Genomic DNA, 20510 nt, shown 5'->3' on the forward strand with positions numbered 1-20510 from the left:
GCGTACAGAATCTGTATCTGGCTCGGGGGAGGCAGATAGACATTCACAATGACATATTTCTTGTTATAAATGCTCAACACTACCATAACAAATTTCCCCTGGGGATCTAAATGAACATCATGAATTACACATGGTACACGTTTGCTGATCAGTATAGATACCCCTCGAGAATACATGGAGTAGGTCGCATGAAGCGCCCTTTGCACCCAGGGCTTTTGCAGAGCCAGAACCTTGCTACCAGTTAAGTGCGTCTCCTGCAGCAGCACTATGTGGGGGTTATGCAGTTTTAAATATTGGAATAACAGTGTTCTTTTATATCTGGAGTTAAGCCCCCCGACGTTCCATGACAAAATGGTCAGAAGCTCAGCATCTGAGGGAGCCATTATGGAACGACATAGCAGTTTCCTGAAGAACTCTTCCGCGAACACGGCTGGGCGATCGCCCTCCTCTCCCTCCAGGAGACCCAAGACTTGGACATAGTTCTGTCTTGCCCTGTTTTCTGTGTCAGCGGATTTGGCGACAAGCAGTTGTACCATGCGTTGCATGTCTGCTATGGTGTTAGTGTGAGTAGCCGTAAGGTCTTCAGTGGCAGAAAGTCTGGATTCCGATTCAGTCAGTCTACCTCTGATCTTATCTAGGTCGTTTCTAATGAGATTACATTCTTCTGCAAGGCGATCGATTCTCACCAGCATGGAGGTTTTGTTCTGTTCAATGGTGGCCAGGATCACTGCCGTGCTATCCTGGGAGGAGGGGGCAGGGAGAGCCACAGAACGCACTATCCCTGGTGCAAATCCCCAACCCTTCTTGGTCCGGGGGGGCGGGCGGCTTGGTGTGGATGAGTTTTTGGCCCGGTTTTTAGGGCTCATTAATCTGAGGTCAAGGGTCTGGTAGGGAGCAGGTGGATCGATAGCCAGCAGCTTGTGACGATGATCTGGCAGAGGGGCCATACAGCACTCAGACAGTCTCAGGGTGTTAGTGGCACTACACTACTGGGGTACTCACCAGGGCAAGCAGCTCAGCACAAGCTCAGGCCTCTAGGATGTGAGAAGCACTGTAGGCCTCAAGATGGCGGTGGGCCTCGAGTATATGGAGCCAGCCTCGGCCAGATTACTGATGCAGGGCCGGCCAGCCAGGCACAGATATAATGACTGGATCTGAAGCAGGGGGTGCCAGGGATTGGTAGGGCAGATGTACAGGCTCACCAGGCTGTTCAGCAACAAGGATGGCGAAGGATTAGAGTAGGATGATCAGAACCGCGAGTATATGGAGCCAGCCTTGGCTGGATTACTGCAGCATGGCCGGCTGGCCGGGCACAGAAATAGTCACTGGATCTGAAGCAGGGGATGCCAGGGATTAGGTAGGGCATATGTACAGGCTCACCATTCTGTTCAGCAGCAAGGATGGCAAAGGATTAGAGTAGGATGATCAGAGCCGCAAGTATATGGAGCCAGCCCTGGTCGGATTACTGCCATGTAATCGTTTTTTAATTTAATAATTAATTATGCTCGGATCAATAAAAAAAAAAAAAGTGGATTCTTTCCACTACAGGATAGGGAGGCACCTGGAAACCACTAAGGATCCAGAAATGGAATACCCGTGGCGATAATGATTGGGGCTATCAGGGAGAAGGCTCTAATATGCAGAGAGAAGTTTGTATGGAGAGAAGTTTGTATGGCCCGCTATATCAAAATGAGTATAGGGAACAGAGTAATTGGGGTTTTCCCCGATCCAACCAAGGGGTCAAAAGACCCATAGAACAAAGAGAGGAACTAGAGGGGGGAGGTGGGTACAGTCAAAAAAAGAAAAAACATAAAAGGGGATGGAATTTATAACAGCAAACAAACTCTTTCAGATTCTGAAATCAAGATTTTAGATAAGGGTTTGAAGTTTGCACCTCCATGTGGGCTGAACAAATTCCAGACCTATATGGATGTTCATAAGTGCGTCCGCAAAGTGAATATCAAACGCTATTTGCTTTCTAACCCCATCAAAGAAAATAGGATAGTATCAGGAGATGTTCAATTCAAATTTGTTGAATGCTTCCTTATTTAACCCTCCAGGGAGTTTGGCCCCTTCTCTTAAAGTATTCTGAGATGTGGTACTTAGGGATCTTGATGCAATTAAAATACAGAATGCAAAAATGCAAAGAGATTTGGAACAGGGACGCGATATGCTCTGCACTAATTAAGAATTGTTCATCCGCCCTGCTGATAAAGGGGGGGGGGCTTGTAATATTTGATAAAAGTGACTATATCATAGAGAGTACAAAATAGAATTAGATAAAATTATCTCCAGAGGTTTTAGAGAAGGTACACTAAATAAAAAGAGAGACTGTTCCTGATCCCTAGTGCTCCTCGTACACCTGTAATATTACACCTGTAATATAATATTTACCCAAGGTTCACAAAAATATGACTTGCCCTCCGGGACGTCCGATAGTGAGTGGGATTGATTCAGTGGGCAAGTATATTGACTGTTATTTTCAGCCCCTGGTTCAAAGAATGCCGTCATATATTCTGTCCAACTGCCATACAAAGACAGGTATGTGGCTTGTGTCGGCCGACGTAACCTCATTATATACAATTATACCTCATGCGATGGGCCTATCAGCGGTGGAATATTTCCTGGATGAGGATTCTAGTCTATCCAAGAAACAGACAGATTTGTGACATATTAAATAAGGGGATTAACCAGTGCATCCCATTGGGTAATAAATTTAAAAGAGCAAACAAAAGTCCTGGATGGCTTAACTCCAATTAAAAATGCATATAAAACCAAAGGAGAAGGCCTTCAAAAAATATAGGGTTGAGGGATCATCATCGGCATTCAGACTTTATAAAGAATGTAACAAGAAATGTAAGGGTGCAATTAGGGCAGCTAAGATAGAACACGAAAGACACATAGCGGAGGAGAGAAAAACAAATCCCAAGAAATTGTTTAAGTATGTAAACAGTAAAAAAGGGAGGACAGACCATATTGGACTCATAAAGAATGAGGAAGGACATCTGGTTACAAAGGACGGGGAGATGGCGAAGGTATTGAATTTATTCTTCTCCTCAGTCTTCACGAGGGAATCAGGGGGCGTTTGTAACCAAAACTGCAGTGCTTATCCTCATAACACGTCACGGGAAGCACCCTCATGGCTAACATAGGACAGAATTAGAATTGGACTTGGGAAACTTAACAACAATAATAAATTGACAGACCATTGTTCCTAATTTTTACTGACAGTCTACTGACTGGAATGGTACCAGCGGATTGGAGAAAAGCCAATGTAGCACCAATATTTAAAAAGGGCCCAAAATGCATCCCTGGGAATTACAGACCAGTTAGCATAACATCAATAGTATGCAAGCTCTTGGAGGGGATGAGAAGGGACTATAAACAAGATTTAGTAATGAAAACGGTATCGTTGGCAGTAATCAGCATGGATTCATGAAGAATTGTTCTTGCCAAAACAATCTATTAACCTTCTATGAGGAAGTGAGTTGCCATCTAGATAAAGGAAGGCCCATAGACGTGGTGTATCTAAATTTTGCAAAAGCATTTGACACAATTCCCCATAAACGTTTACTTTACAAAGTAAGGTCCGTTGGAATGGACCATAGGGTGAGTACATGGATTGAAAACTGGCTACAAGGGCGAGTTCAGAGGGTGGTGATAAATGGGGAATACTCAGAATGGTCAGGGGTGGGAAGTGGGGTCCCCCAGGGTTCTGTGCTGGGACCAATCATATTTAATTTGTTCATAAACGACCTGGAGGATGGGGTAAACAGCTCAATTTCTGTATTTGCAGACGACATTAAGCTAAGCAGGGCAATAACTTCTCCGCGGGATGTGGAAACCTTGCAAGAAGATCTGAACAAATTAATGAGGTGGGGTGGACAACTACATGGCAAATGAGGTTTAATGTAGAAAAATTTAAAATAATGCATTTGGGTGGCAAAAATATGAATACAATCTACTCACTATGGGGTGAACCTCTGGGGAAATCTAGGATGGAAAAGGACCTGGGGGTCCTAGTAGATGATAGGCTCAGCAATGGCATGCAATGCCAAGCTGCTGATAACAAAGCAAACAGAATATTGGCATGCATTAAAAAGGGGATTAACTGCAGGGATAAAGCGATAATTCTCTCACTCTACAAGACTCTGGTCCGGCCGCACCTAGAGTTTGCTGTCCAGTTCTGGGCACCAGTCCTCAGGAAGGATGTACTGGAAATGGAGCGAGTACAAAGAAGGGCAACAAAGCTAATAAAGGGTCTGGAGGATATTAGTTATGAAGAAAGGTTGTGAGCACTGAACTTGTTCTCTCTGGTGAAGAGACACTTGAGAAGGGATATGATTTCAATTTACAGGTGACTCCACAATAGGGATACTATTTTTTTGCAGGGAGTTTAACAAGACCAGTGGCCACTCATTAAAATTAGAAGAAAAGAGGTTTAACCACAAACTAGGTAGAGGGTTCTTAACTGTAAGAGCTGCCAGGATGTGGAATTCCCTTCCACAGGCAGTGGTCTCAGCGGGGGGGGGGCATTGATTAGCTAAGCACCTGGCCGACCAAAACATACAGGAATATACAATGTAATACTGACTTATAATCACACACATAGGTGGGACTTGATGGACTTGTGCCTTTTTTCAACCTCAACTACTATGTAACTATGTAACTTCAGAATTTTCTCTAGCATTCATTAAAATGCATACTTGTTACAGGTCATTGATTTAAAATGTTTTGGCCAGAGAGTTAGCATAAAAACCGGTTAACTGCCATTTTTGCAAGTTGGTCAGCAATGGCAACCCCCATATTTCTCTCACGTCATGTTTGAAAGGTATAGTAATGTGCCAATGACTCTTAAATCACAAAGAGGCTATGCCGGTCAGATAATTTTCCCCGGCTCTCACTCCATGGTTCTCACTCCTTAGTTGGGCAAGTCACCAGGTTTCTAAATGCACTGTAGCAGTGTATAACCAAATGAGCCCTGCTGGTTCTAGTAAGCTTTAGAATTATGCCTGATTTTCATAATCATTATCATGGTTTAGTCCATGACTTATCCACCTGTTTGTCTGCAGCATACCCCATACTGCCAGATTTTTGACTGCCTGCTTGCCAGCAGCCTCATGGCTTTGTTTTGGTTTTTCTCCTAGATTTTTGAAACCCAGGTGTCATTATTAGGACAAATCTGTGAGGTGCAACATGGGAGCATCATAACACAAAGCCAGCCATCTCTTCAGAGGTTTCAAGTGAAGATTGGGCACTCCATAAATAAATCCTTTGCATGGTACTAATACTAGAGAATCCACCCATATTCATAACATATCTGTATGTTGCTGATTACATTTTCCATGGAGAAACCTATACTTTTAGGCTGGGTTCACACTACTGTGAATTGGATGTGGGTTTTCTCTGCATCCAATTCGCATGTCAGGAGACTGTGACCGGGAGCTGGTTCACACAGCTCCGGGATGGCTGTGGAGCGGTTTGCAGAAGAGTCCTGTGCGTCTTCTGGTCTGTTTCAGGTCCGAATCCAGCAAAAAATTCGGGCCTGATTTGTCCCTGAAATGGAGAACAGAGCCTCTCCACACAGCAGTGCGAACCCAGCCTTAAAGATTTCTGGTTATGGGAGAGGTTTAGATATCTGTAAGGTTTACTCTACAGCAAGTGAGCCAGGAACAGCCAGGGATCCTAAAGGGGAGCTTAACTTAAATGTTCTGAGTGTTCTCCTTGCTTATAGACAATCTATCATATGTTTTTCGTATATAATGGGTGGAGGCCTCCTTACACGGGGAAATACCAGGTCAAAAACTCTTTGATGTTTGTGAATCTTTTATTCAAACTGCTACTGCTACCCAACAGTCTATAGTACAATGTTTTCAATACACCTTATGGTATCAAACCAGGCTGTTAATCAATGACCCTCCAATTGATGCCCGACCTTCTCCTTGATTTAGGACATACTTCACATTTTTACATATTGCACTTGTCGGCTTGCTTTTACAGATTCGTAGATTACATCATCTGCTGTGGAGGAACATGATAAACCTGCCACTGGTTGGATATCTGAAGGCTGTCTGAGGGACTGTGGATGCTGACACCTGACACATCTACATGTGCATTACCCCTGCAGGGGTTATAGAAGCTGGTGAGTAGGGACCCATGAGGGGGAGCACGCAAGTCACCTGTCAAGATTTTATGAGCACTACAAGTCACCTGTAACAACTTACCAAAGCACGAACACTTACTCACATTTGGAATGGATGCACTCATGCGTTTTTTATAAGTGGTGCGATTATTGTGCTGCTTCTGTTTTTTGGTGCAATTTTTGCATTTTTTTTGCACTTTTCTGTGCATTTTTGTCTAATTAATCATTTTTGGTACACTTTATTGACTGTTCCCCGGCACATTACTAATATTTTTAGGATTTTTTTTATGCATAACATATATATTTGTCTTTGCAATATGTATTTATAGAGGTTTATTTCCAATGTCTTTTGGACACATTAATTTGGGTGTACCTAATATCTAGCCTTTATCACATCACCTTGCTCATTTTCAGGCACTGGGTCATTATTATACATCACCCTTTTCCTTTGGTAGGATTTAGATCTCCAGTGAGGGCTCAGTATACTCTTCGGGTTTAGGCTGAGAGATTTGTTCACACACAGGTGGATCATTTTACTCCATTACACCCTTGTCTAGGGGAAGGGGGTTTATCCCATCACTGGGATTTAACAGTTGCTTTAAGCGACTAAAGAGTGACTTATTAGATCACCCTTTAGCATGTAGGTAGCGCCAATTACCCCACTTTTGTCTTATCTTTTTCGCTTAGTACTCTCCTCGGGGGGGGGTTACTAATATAAAAATAAAAAAAAATGTTCTGAGTGCATAGGGAGTGAAATTAATTTGATGTGTTAATAATGCTTATGCCCAAGATTCCAAATCATTTATATTCTGTTTATACCCCTTGAATTAGGAGCATTGGGTCCAGACCTTTTCCAGAATCCTGTAGCTGATTTAATTTATGTGCATATCCACAATTGTGACTAATGCTGATATTGATGTGCCACTACAAAATAGCACATACTGTATATGCTATGCAGACATTTTTTTTTTGAATGCAATAGTAAAGAATAAATTCATCAGCTACAGAAAATATTCCTAAAATTTTAACATAAAGCATATAGGTTTGCTGATCTAAAGTGCAATGGCTACTTCCATTTTCTGTAGGCTGGAAACCTAAAACAGGCATTCAAAGCTAACTACTGACTCCAAGAGTGTGACTATAGGCATAGCAGACCATATACCTGCTATCAGAGCCGGTGCTACCACTAGGCGCACTAGACAGCTGCCTAGGGCGCACTGCAGGCATGTACTGGCCATCGGGACTACCGGGAGTTTCCCGGTGGGCTGATGGCTCAGTAGGCCGGTTTCAATGACAGCCTGTCAAAATAATGGCTGCACGGGCCGCGCAGCCATTATTTTGAGCACTGCTGTACTGCCTAGGGCCGGCCCTACCATGGGACCGAGGCAGCAATTCAGGAGTGGTGGGTCGGGATGATACTTCAGTGTTTCACTGCATCTGTTGCCGGCCCGAACACCACCTGTAGCACAGAGCCGATAGGCTCTGCCGCTGCAATAGGTGTTTGAAATGTCACGCTGGTGGGCGGGGACAGAAGTTCTCCGACGGCCGCTGCATTCTCCGGGACATCCCTGGTGTCAGTGTGTGGGCAGCGGTAGGGTGCAGCTGCCCTAGAAGAGGGGGTTCGCACAATGCTCTAAGTCTCAGGCTCAGCTGTGAATGAGCCAGCTTGTGACACACCGCTTCCCGACCCTCTCTCCCTGCCTGCGCGTTACATTGATGAAGAGCAAGAGGGAGCGGGAAGATTAAACAAGTAGTCGACTCGACAGCCACATTAAAGTCCCTGCTGCACCATTCAAGTGAGTGATATGAGCACTGTCACTGTGCAGACCCGGACCCCTCTCTCTGCCCCCTCCCTTCTCTCTCTCCCTGTCCCCCCTCTCTCTCTCTCTCCCTGCCCCCCCCCTCTCTCTCTCCCTGTCCCCCCTCTCTCTCTCCCTGTCCCCCCTCTCTCTCTCCCTGCCCCCTCTCTCTCTCCCTGTCCCCCCTCTCTCTCTCTCCCTGTCCCCCCTCTCTCTCCCTGCCCCCCCTCTCTCTCTCTCTCCCTGTCCCCCCTCTCTCTCCCTGTCCCCCCTCTCTCTCTCTCCCTGCCCCCTCTCTCTCTCCCTGTCCCCCCCCTCTCTCTCTCTCTCTCCCTGTCCCCCCTCTCTCTCCCTCCTCCCTCTCTCTCTCCCTGTCCCTCCCTCTCTCTTTCCCTCGCCCCCCTCTCTCTCTCCCTGTCCCCCCCTCTCTCCCTGTCCCCCTCTCTCTCTCTCCCTGTCCCCCCTCCCTCTCTCTCTCCCTGTCCCCCCTCTCTCTCCCTGTCCACCCCCTCTCTCTCTCTCCCTGTCCCCCCTCTCTATCCCTGTCACCCCCTCTCTCTCCCTGTCCCCCCTCTCTCTCTCCCTGTCCCCCACTCTCTCTCCCTGTCCCCCTCTCTGTCTTTCTCTCTTTCCCTGTCCTCTCTCTCTCCCCGTCCCCCCCCTCTCTCTCCTTGTCCCTCCTCTCTCTCTCCTTGTCCTCCCCCTCTCTCTCTCTCTCCCCCTGTCCCCCTGCCCCCCTTTCTCTCTTTCCCTGTCCTCTCTCTCTCCCTGCCCCCCCCTCTCTCTCTCCCTGCCCCCTCTCTCTCTGTCCCCCTCTATCTCTCTCTCCCTGTCCCCCCTCTCTCTCTCCCTGTCCCCCCTCTCTCTGTCCCTGTCCCCCCTCTCTTTCTCTCCCTGTCCCCCCTCTCTCTCCCCCCTCTCTCCCTGTCCCCCCTCTATCCCTGTCCCCCCTCTCTCTCTCTCCCTGCCCCTCTCTCTCCCTGTCCCCCTCTCTCTCTTTCCCTGTCCTCTCTCTCTCCTTGTCCCTCCTCACTCTCTCCTTGTCCTCCCCCTCTCTCTCTCCCTGTCCCCCTCTCTCTTTCCCTGTCCTCTCTCTCTCTCTTCCTGCCCCCCTCTCTCTCTCTCTCTGTCCCCTCTCTCTCTGCCCCCCCCCTCTTTCTGCCCCCTCTCTCTCTCTCTGCCCTCACAGAAATAATGTGATTTGATCATCCTGACACCATATTAAGCATGGTGTTGGGATGTTTTCATTGCCAGCACCAGCCATTCACCCGACAAATTACCCCCACCGCTGAATTCCCCGTCAACCCTGAGACTACATTTTCCCCCCGGTCCTTGGCAAAATTGTCCCTGAATGGCAGTCTGGAAGTGTGGTCACCCTACCAGGGGGCAAGGTGTCAATTTTCCCCCAGGTCGCTCTGATGCCCCATACAAAGGCCGCACCGCTTCCCTCAGATCCATCCCAAACTCAATAAGTATCCATACTGCGCAATTGCGTATGGTTTTATATACTGGTTATGTGCATGTTTTCAAAATTAAAGTGGGCCGCTCTGGGTGTAGTCCAGGGCCAAATTTTTGTCCCAGTCCAGCCCTGGCGCACTGCCACCTAGGGAGCAACTGCGGCTGCTGTGTACACAGCTTTCTGGTGAGGAGATGACACAGCCTTGTGTGTAGAGCCGGGTGTCAGTCTGAGAGGACTGACAAACACAAGGAGGGGGGAGGAATGCGGAGACGGCGCGGCTCAGTCACTGGGGAAGGCACAAGATTTTTGATAGAGCCGCTCTGCACTGTATGGTAGAGATCTGCGCTCCCCTCCTACCAACAATACACAGAGCAGCCTGGCCTGGAAGTGTCTTCACCAGCTCCCGACACTTGTCCTGGGCACTGATACACACACACTGATAAAGTCCTAGCTGGGGAGCTGCCCATCCTGTGTATAGGGAGACATCAGAGGAAGAAAATACAGCCGACTGATGCTTGTAAATGCCGCCCTATACACACCACTGACTGCTCTGCAAACTGCACTCTGTACTCACTCAGCCCACTCCCATTATAGGACAGTAAACAGTTCCTTCAGGATGACACACACCAGCGTTCAACTCAGCTCTTCCTCCTGAGAACCCCGAGCTCCCTGGAATGTCCCCCTCCCCCTTCCCTGGGTCACAATGCACAGGTCACCGCATGGCAGGTTGGAAGCAGAGGATGTAGGTGAGTGCTCGGTCCTGGTACACATACTTTACTGGATCTGATATTAGTCCTGTGCAAGGTGGTCAGTGTGTCGGCTCTCTTTATGTTTCTTTCCTCTGCGGGTGACCACCCATTGAAAACACTGCCCACATGTCAGGCTGCTGCCCACTAGTCCCTATGTATTCTCCTGGTTACTGCTGATACTAGTGCAGCCTGGGGTGCAGCATTTACTAGAAGTGGGCTGTATTTTCCTTCACTTGTAGCATCTAAAAGGGGTCTTCTCCTCCTCTCCCTTCCACCAGCAGTCAGCGACTGCAGGAAGAAAATACAGCCAATAAGTTCAAGTAAATGCTGCCCCCTCCTATCCAGAGGTCTGTACACCTGGTGTGCCCAATATGAGGGGTTTCCACCATCCCTGTGCTGAGTTCTTGGGTCTGTACACCCGCTGTGCCCATTATGAGGGGTTCCCACCATCCTCGTGCTGAGTTCCCAGGATCTGTACACCTGCTGTGCCCATTATGAGGGGTTCCTACCATCCCTGTGCTTAGTTCCCAGGTCTGAACACCTGCTGTGCCCATTATGAGGGGTTCCCCACTGATGGGCACTGATGAGGCTGTACTGATGGGCACTGATAGGCTGCACTGATAAGTGGCACTGATGGAGACTTATAGGTGGCACTCAGTGCCCATGGGCACTGATGGGTGGCACTAAAGGGCACTGATAGGTGGCACTGATGGGCAGCACTGATAGACAGCACTAATGGGCACTGACAGGTGGCACTAGTGGGCAGCACTGATAGATAGCACTGATGGGGCTGCACTGATCATCAGTGTCTTGATTATCTGTGTACATATCCCATGTACAGGGCCAGCCTTACCTATAGACAAGGTAGGCACCTAGAGCGCACATCAGTCAGGGACGCCACACCGGTGCCTCCTCCCCCCACCACCTCCAGTCTCCTACATACGCTGCATGCGTATCGTGCGCCAAGCCAGTGACTGACTCCACCCCCAAAATAGTAGCAGTCTATAAAAAGGTGGGGTATACATGGGCAGGGCAAAGGGGGTGGAGCCAATGGGGGCGGCAAAATGGGGTTTTGCCTAGGGTGTCAAAAATCCTTGCACCAGCCCTGCATGCTATGGGGCTCCACACTGTCCAGCTGCACAGAGATTTATCCTGGTAGCAATAGCCTTTAGCAAACAGACCTGGATAAAATTAAGGTTTTTAAAGTTTATGACCTTTGAGCTGGTTAATATGAAAGAAACTATTACTCTGTATCACTATAAGAATTGCTTATGAAACTGAAATATAGACGATAGAAAATCTTTATAATTGTGTTGCTGCGATATATAAAAGAATTTTTTCAGAAATTACCATTTCATTAGCCCTCATGCACGCTAAGTATTTCCTCAGCTCCTTTGAATGCCTTTTCTCCTGGCAGGAGAATAGCTGCTGCAAAAACATGTCTAAAGCTACATTTTGCATATGCATTTATGGACGTCAAGCGTTTGAGCATTGATTGATTCCATTGGCCAGAATATTAATCTATTCTGTCCATTGGAATGAATGAATGCTCAAGCGCTAAACGTGTCTAGCATTTAGGCGCTTTTACACGCGTTTAGATTCATAATGCATTTTATATGCTCAAACGCTTCTCTCCTGAATGCGCTGGTGATGTGTTTTTTTTTTTCACCCTGTAAACACTGCTCTTCTATAACGCCCGTTAACATCTATGTGCATGGACACATAGGCTAACATACAGGTGTGTTTACCGGCTGAAAAAAAAAAAAAAAAGCCAAACGACTGTAAAAGCGGTGCTTTTTCTACCGAGTGTACATGAGGCTTTACTATTAATAAAGAGATGACAAAAGTTTGTGACAATAAGTGCTTACAGTGGAACTCCAGGCACTTTTCTCAGACTTTTCTCATTTCTGTTATGTAAAAAAAGTAACCCCTGCTGTTTATTCCATGTCCAAATCACAGCTGTTTACAGTAAAAATCATACTTTTGTTTATGCTGGATAGTAAAGCTTTCACTATATTCCCATCCTACTTCAGCTACAGCTTGTATTCTGTGACCCATTCACAAAATACAAATTCTGTGAATAGACAATGGGAGAGGAGGGGGCGGATAAGCAACATTAGCGTGAGCCGCAGTTCCCATGATGATCTAACTTTTTTTACAAAACAGAAAGAGAAGGTTCTCTGTCTGGAGGTCTATTTTAATTACAGAGCCTATGCTTGAATGAGAGCTTCTGTGTGTATTAGTATTAGCAGTGGTAATTCATAAACTTGGTTCTCTTCTCTTTTTTCATTGAGAATGTAGCAGGAAAAAAATCACATTATCACAAATGTACCTAGACAGAGGCCAAAAACTGAGCTAGGATTTATCATCAGCGCAATTTTCTGTACTATTATCAGCCCAATTTTCGGAGTTATACACACACATACTAACATGATTTGTTACCTTGTCCATCATCCCCTCTGCGCTCCTTTGCTTCTGGATGGTGAGAACGAAGTAGGGAAAGTTCATACAGACACATTGGTACTTTCTTGGCGCTTACTACTAAGTGGATAAATTTGGAAACAGCCACAAGACTGTAGTCTGTAGTCTTAGCATAGGCTGTGTGTACTTCACTCTCGTTCTCTCTTCAAATGCTTTGAACTTACTCAGCAGTGGGCAATCCCCGTGACCAGGCGAGACGCCAAGCTGTGCTAAGCATCTCTACCTCTTTCTTGTTTTAGTAGCAACAGACAAAAAAAAATCAGAAAGCAAAGCCCCAAGATTTTAGGATAAATTCACAGCTCTGAACATTTCATTCAGCTTTGCTGCAATGAGAGACACATTTTAAATGACTTTTATTTACATGGGTTATAGAAGGAGCGTTTTGATTGAAACTACAGAAGGTATGCAGCTAGCAGGGTTTTCTTTTAATGCACTCCACTAAAATACAGTACAGAGATATGATTGTAGCCTTCTAGATTTTCAGCCTTCTGGAAAACCTCTGCTCATCCCCCAGAGTGACCTACGAAGACATAACTAGTGCTCCAGTTTACCAAATGTCTCAACCATCTTAAAACAAAATCAGGACCTGCATCCTAGTTTTCTGGACTGTGTTTGTCAAAATATAGTCTGAATAGCCTCAGTATATGGACATATTGTTGTTGATTTACTAAAACCAGAGAGTGCAAAATCTGGTGCAGCTGTGCATGGTAGTCAATCAGTTTCTAACTTCAGTGTGTTCAAGTAAACTTTTACAAAAAAACTGGAAGCTGATTGCTTTCTATGCAGAGCTGCACCAGATTTAGCACTCTCTAGTTGTAGTAAATCAACCCCATTTGGTTTGACACTCCTGATTTTGAGGCTGCAAGGCTCACTCAGGCACAGATAAGAAGGAAGCATTGTAGGGTTACACCCCTTACACATGGGTGGACCGATCGGGTCCACCTGTCAGTTTTTAGGCAGACCCAATCGGACCATTAATTGTCCTCTATGGACACCCGCCAACATCGGATTCGATCCTATCTGCTAAAAACAGATGGATGGGGTTCCCCATCTGTCTACCAGATTGGATGGCCGTTGGGTGTAAACGTACAGGCGGTCTGTTCACATATGGCCACCCATAGAGGACAGCGGGCAGTGTCAGTGTTCACTCTGTATAGGCAGAACAGACATGGACAAGCCATCCACCTGCTCAGGGGGGGATCGGTGGACAGATTCCTGGATGTGCAGGCGGACTCCTGGCGATGTCCACCCCATGTGAAAGTTGCCTTAAAGTTATAATAGATAACATGAATCATGCTTAAAGTGAATGATATATGTGCACATTTGCAGGCACTTTGCAAACTTGTTTAACTTGGTCTATCTTAGCAAATTTATTAACAATTCAGAAAATAAGGATTACCTGACTTGGCAGCTATCCAGTGTAAACATTCCATACAGGAAAACAAATAATCCTATTATTGCTGCTGGGAACAGCATTCCTGTATACCAGCCCAGCCATGCAAAATAGAGGCCAATCTTCTCACCAAAATACCTCCTGTAAGACAAAAATATGAAGAACAATGCATGAGCTTCATAATATGTGGTTATTATACAGTAGCTTAGCACACAAGGCGATAGGAGAAACATACATTAGCTGGGAAAAAGTAGTAGAGTGACCAGAAATATTTGTGCTGTTGTCCTGGAAGACAAATAAAGGCACAGGAAATAACATAAGATTAAAGGTTGTATATAAGGGCCTGGGCATCTAAATAGTATGTTCATCATTTTTGGTAAAAAGATGGAAAGCTAGAAAAAAAATGCAGCAAGCATAAGCACCACTGACCTTTGAAACTAGAAGATAAAATGCAGCAGGCATAAAGACCATTGGCCTATGAAACTAGACGATAAAATGCAGCAGGCATAAAGACCCTTGGCCTATAAAACTAGAAGATAAAATGCAGCAGGCATAAAGACCCTTGGCCTGTGAAACTATAAAATAAAATGCAGCAGGCATAAAGACCCTGGGCCTCAGAAACAAGATGAGAAAATGCAGCAGGCATAAAGACTGCTGGCCAGTATGAAGAGCCACAACCCTGATGAAACCAGCTGTGTCCAGTGCTAAAGTTTGTTTGTTGGCATGGCGGTTCTTTGGACACAATAGGGTCATTTCACCAAGATGCATAAGCTATTTTACCTGTTTTTGCCCTCATATGTTTATCTCATAATGTTCTCATCAAAATGTTCAATTCACATATATAATTTAACATCACATAGGTGTGCTGTCATATTTTCTGCCCTATGAAGCTAGAAGAGAAATGCAGCATGTGAAAAGACCAATGGCCAATATGAAGAGCTACAACCCTATGATTAGAGGCAATTCGTTTAGAGTATAATTTTCATAGTCAAACATCATTAAAGCGTACCTTTTCATGGTGTAGGGCAAAACAGTAAAATTGATCTATAAAACATGAATATATTTATATTTTTTTCTTTCTGAAAGTAAGGCTAATGAAACATCCGTTGTATCCAGTGGTAAAATTTGCTTGTTGGAATGGAGGTTCTTTGGATACAATAGGGTCAGTTAACCAAGATGTACTGTATGAACTATTTTACCTGTGTGCCCTTAAATGTTTATCTCATAATGTTCTCATCAGAATAATTTAACATCACATACCATCAGGTCCATAAATATTGGGACATCGACACAATTCCAATCTTTTTGGCTCTATACACCACCACAATGGATTTGAAATGAAACAAACAAGATGTGCTTTAACTGCAGACTTTCAGCTTTAATTTGAGGGTATTTATATCCAAATCAGGTGAACGGTGTAGGAATTACAACAGTTTGTATATGTGTCTCCCACTTTTTAAGGGACCAAAAGTAATGGGACAATTGGCTGCTCAGCTGTTCCATGGCCAGGTGTGTGTTATTCCCTCATTATCCCATTTACAAGGATCAGATAAAAGGTCCAGAGTTCATTTCAAGTGTGCTATTTGCATTTGGAATCTGTTGGTGTCAACTCTCAATATGATATCCAAAGAGCTGTCACTATCAGTGAAGCAAGCCATCAATAGGCTGAAAAAACAAAACAAACCCATCAGAGAGATAGCAAAAACATTAGGTGTGGCCAAATCAACTGTTTGGAACATCCTTAAAAAGAAAGAACGCACCGGTGAGCTCAGCAATACCAAAAGCCCCGAAGACCACGGAAAACAACTGTGGTGGATGACTGAAGAATTCTTTCCCTGGTGAAGAAAACACCCTTCACAACAGTTGGCCAGATCAAGAACACTCTCCAGGAGGTAGGTGTATGTGTGTCAAAGTCAACAATCAAGAGAAGACTTCACCAGAGTGAATACAGAGGGTTCACCACAAGATATAAACCATTGGTGAGCCCCAAAAACAGGAAGGCCAGATTAGAGTTTGCCAAACAACATCTAAAAAAGCCTTCACAGTTCAGGAACAACATCCTATGGACAGATGAGACCAAGATCAACTTGTACCAGAGTGATGGGAAGAGAAGAGTATGGAGAAGGAAAGGAACTGCTCATGATCCAAAGCATACCACCTCATCAGTGAAGCATGGTGGTGATAGTGTCATGGCGTGGGCATGTATGGCTGCCAATGGAACTGGTTCTCTTGTATTTATTGACAATGTGACTGCTGACAAAAGCAGCAGGATGAATTCTGAAGTGTTTCGGGCAATATCTGCTCATATTCAGCAAAGTGCTTCAGAACTCATTGGACGGCGCTTCACAGTGCAGATGGACAATGACCCGAAGCATACTGCAAAAGCAACCAAAGAGTTTTTTAAGGGAAAGAAGTGAAATGTTATGCAATGGCCAAGTCAATCACCTGACCTGAATCCGATTGAGCATGCATTTCACTTGCTGAAGACAAAACTGAAGGGAAAATGCCCCAAGAACAAGCAGGAACTGAAGACAGTTGCAGTACAGCATCACCAGGGATTAAACCTAGCGTCTAGTGATGTCTACTAGCCTGTGGTTTTGTATATTTATTTCCAGTATTTATATAGAGCTAACATATTGTATTTTGGACCTTCTCCGCCCAAGGGAGCTCACAAACTAATATATCTACCACACTCATACACTTCGTGCTAGTCTGAGAGTAATCATAGCAGTTTACACAATCTCCAATTTGTTAAAATGTGTTCCAGACTTCAGGCTGTAATTGACTGCAAAGGATTTGAAGCCAAGTATTAAAAAGTGAACGTTTGATGGATAATTGTTAATCTGTCCAATTACTTTTGGTCCCTTAAAAAGTGGGAGGCACATATACAAACTGTTGTAATTCCTACACTGTTCACCTGATTTGGATGTAAATACCCTCAAATTAAAGCTGAAAATCTGCAGTTAAAGCATCTTGTTTGTTTCATTTCAAATCCATTGTGGTGGTGTATAGAGCCAAAACGGTTAGCATTGTGTTGATGTCCCAATATTTATGGACCTGACTGTAGGTGTGCACTCATATTCGAATTTTACCTCATCGAATATTGTTCCACTCCTCATGAGACAGGCTACTGAAATTCACAATAAACATGCAAGGTTTGGCTTTGGATGGAGTGGGGAATAGCTTGAATCTCCTTTAGTTTTTAAAAGGAAGGCCCTGGACAATACCCTTAACCATCTGTTCTAACATCTGTCGTTTAGACATGAATTAAGAGGACATTTCTTCAAAAGCAACAAAGCCAAAAATAAACACCTGTCAGGATAAAACCCTTCTGCATGCCATCCAAGAAAAAAAGTTTCACCTGGATTTGACATTTAACAGCATCCAGAAACAGGTGGCAAGGAGTGCTAAGTAGTCATTTTCACATTAAGATACTGCACAAATTATTCTTTATGAAAAAAAAACCTTATGAATTCTGTGGTTGTGTGAATATTTCTTTGAAAACTACGAACATTTGTAGACACACTCCCATGTAAAACAAGTAACATTTGAATATTACTCATTGGCATCCATAGACAACTCAAAATAATGGTGCAAAACAACTAGCCTGTGGTTTTGTATATTTATTTCCAGTATTTATATAGAGCTAACACATTGTATTTTGGACCTTCTCCCCCAAAGGAGCTCACAATCTAATATATCTACAAAACACATACACTTCGTGCTAGTCTGAGAGCAATCATAGCAGTTTACACAATCTCCAATTTGTTAAAATGCTGAAAAAGAAGTGAAAGGCGAAAATAGTTATATAGCAACATATTCACAACACCAGAGTACACCTGAAAAGAACTCACCGTACAAGATCGAGGGGCTGATATTTATACCACACTCCCCAGGAAGCCCAACACTCAAAAAGAAGGTGACGGTGATTGTCTGCTCCATGGGTCTTTATTGAGTTCTTACTTCTATAGCTTCCCTTAAATGCAGATCAGAAACAGGATTCATGTTTGTTAACCGGGAAGCATGAGAATTTATCACAAAGCTACCAAAGCCAACATACTAAACAGCCCTAATTTCTAACAGACACAGCGGGTTTACTACATGAGGCAACATTTTGGTTGCAGATATATACTGTACATGGGGCCATTGCTATGTTTAGCATTTCTTGAGCACACTATACATTACCCATCTTTGTATGAAAGCAATCTAAAAGGGATTCTTTACTCAAAGAAGCATGGAAGCTACCATTGTTGATTCATCATGTTGCCAGGTTCTGTCACATTGACCCTTTTATTTCAATACATTGAGTCTCAGAACAAGTATGTAGGATATCTAACTTTTTTTCTGACTATAACGATCTCCATAATCGTGACTCAAATATAAATGAAGCTGGTGGTAACCATAACAGCGAGACAACTAACATTTTTAGAAGGAGTTTAGCTGTAGCAACACCAAATTCCTCCCATGAGAGGTTTACAATGATCTGTAATGCAAAGGGAACATACACTCTTTGTCCACTTTATTAGGTACACCTGTTCAATTGCTTGGTAACAGAAATTCCTAATCAGCCAATCACATGGCAGTAAACTCAATGCATTTAGGCATCTAGAGGTGATGAAGACGACTTGCTGAAGTTCAAACCGAGCATCAGAATGGGGAAGAAAGGGGATTTAAGTGACTTTGAACGTGGTATGGCTGTTGGTGTCAAAAACTGCTTATTTACTGGGATTTTCATGCACAACCATTTCTAGGGTTTACAGAGAATGGTCCAAAAAAGAGAAAATATCCAGTGAGCGGCAGTAATAATGGTAGTGGTAATGGTAGTTATCCAAACGAATTCTCCTTAAATAAATTGGCACATTCTAGCATTGGACTAAAAATGAACTAAGACTGATATGAACCAGTATACTGCCTGAACAGATGCTTTTTCAGATTTCTTATAAATGAAGGAGGACACACCCAGTCTACTTTTGCTTAAAGTGATTGTATAGTCTTGTTTTGTTTTTTTTTTCTATAAAAATAACAAACATGTTATACTTACCTCCTCTGTTTTTTGGGTCCCTCTTCTGTGATCCTTGCCTCTCCCTCCTGATCAGTGCCTCCACAGCAAACAGCTTGCTATGGGGGCACTTGAGCCAAGTCACAGCTCCCTGTGACCATTCAGACAGGGAGCCCCGACCCGGCCCCACACCCCCCTCCCCTGATTGGCTAGCTGTCTGTAATTGACAGCAGCGACAGCCAATGGCACCGCTGCTGTGTCTCAGCAAATTAGAATCTTGGAGGGCTGAGATACCCGTGGACATTGCTGGGCAGAGAGGGACCTCAGGTAAGTATTAGGGGGTCTGAGGGGCGCTGCTGCACACAGAAGACTTTTTATTTTAATATATAGAATGCATTAAGATAAAAAAAACCTTCTGCCTTTACAACCACCTAGTTAGTCATTGTTCCAGAGCAGGGGTCTCCAAACTTTTCAAACAAAAGGTCACTTTATTGTCCCTCAGACTTTAGGAGGGATTGTGGTCGGCAGGGGCAGAAAATTTCACAGGCCCAGCATAATTGAGAATAAATATGGCCTCAAGGGTTGGTGGTCAATAGGAGGAGGAGTATTCCCCCTATTAGTAGGAGGAATAGTATTCCATCATTGGTATCAGTGGAAGATATAGTGCCCCATTGTTGGTATCAGTGGGAGGAATAGTGCCTCATATCAGTGGGAGGAATTGTGCCCCAAGGGCCAGATAAAGGCTAGCAAAAGGCCACATCTGGCCCTTGGGCAGCAGTTTGGAGACCCCTGTTCCAGAGAGATAAGCCCCACTCTCTACAAAACTATAGGAATACTATATCCCAAGCTAATGGTTTATAGAAAATATGCTTAAATTCTTTGAGAATTATGTGTTTAACTTGTACCTCATGCAAAGGAAATGCAGCTTCATAGGTGCAGTTTGAAAGCAAGCGGTTCAAACCTGAGAAAAAAGGACAACAGGTTATATTCATTAACCATTATAATTATTGCTATACAACTATAATAAAGGAGCTAGTAAAGTAAACTTGACAGCAAGTTCATTTTCTTGGTCATCTTTATGAATTCAGCAAAATTCCATGTATCTGTATTTAACCAAAAATGAAAATAAGGAGTTCAACTGTGAAAGTCAAACAGGATGTGTTTCAATTCAGCTGCAAAATGTTACCATTAAATTTGTGCACTAAGTAATATGAGTTATTGCCTAATGAGTAACACATTCATACTCTGGATACTGATTACAAGACTGTGTTTAGACAGATAGAATCACTCACTGATTGTCCTAACCAAGCTTCATTTACAGCCCCAGTACCTTTATTATCATAATAAAATCAAGGAGCATGAAAGAGATGAGTGCTATCTTAATCACTTGAGTAATGCATAACGATTGAGCACACATATTTGCTGAGACGGTCAAATTACGCCAACTAGAAAAGTCACCTATGTTTTAATTTGGAATGATCATCTACA

The 20510-nt window shown here is 44.1% G+C and overlaps 1 protein-coding gene across 3 annotated transcripts in view; it reads right to left on the reverse strand.

The window, feature by feature from the left end:
- ANO4 (anoctamin 4) overlaps nt 1-20510 on the reverse strand; it is a 360013-nt gene that overhangs the window by 78648 nt on the left and 260855 nt on the right. For all 3 annotated transcript variants that reach the window (XM_073620380.1, XM_073620381.1, XM_073620383.1), the window contains 3 exons: nt 19928-19983; nt 17878-17999; nt 14030-14164 (listed from right to left, as the gene is read on the reverse strand). In XM_073620380.1, coding sequence (XP_073476481.1) covers nt 14030-14164; nt 17878-17999; nt 19928-19983 — 313 coding nt within the window. The remainder of the gene's footprint in view (nt 1-14029; nt 14165-17877; nt 18000-19927; nt 19984-20510) is intronic.

Source organism: Aquarana catesbeiana, linkage group LG03 (assembly GCF_042186555.1).
Source record: "Aquarana catesbeiana isolate 2022-GZ linkage group LG03, ASM4218655v1, whole genome shotgun sequence".
Taxonomy (NCBI): domain Eukaryota; kingdom Metazoa; phylum Chordata; class Amphibia; order Anura; family Ranidae; genus Aquarana; species Aquarana catesbeiana.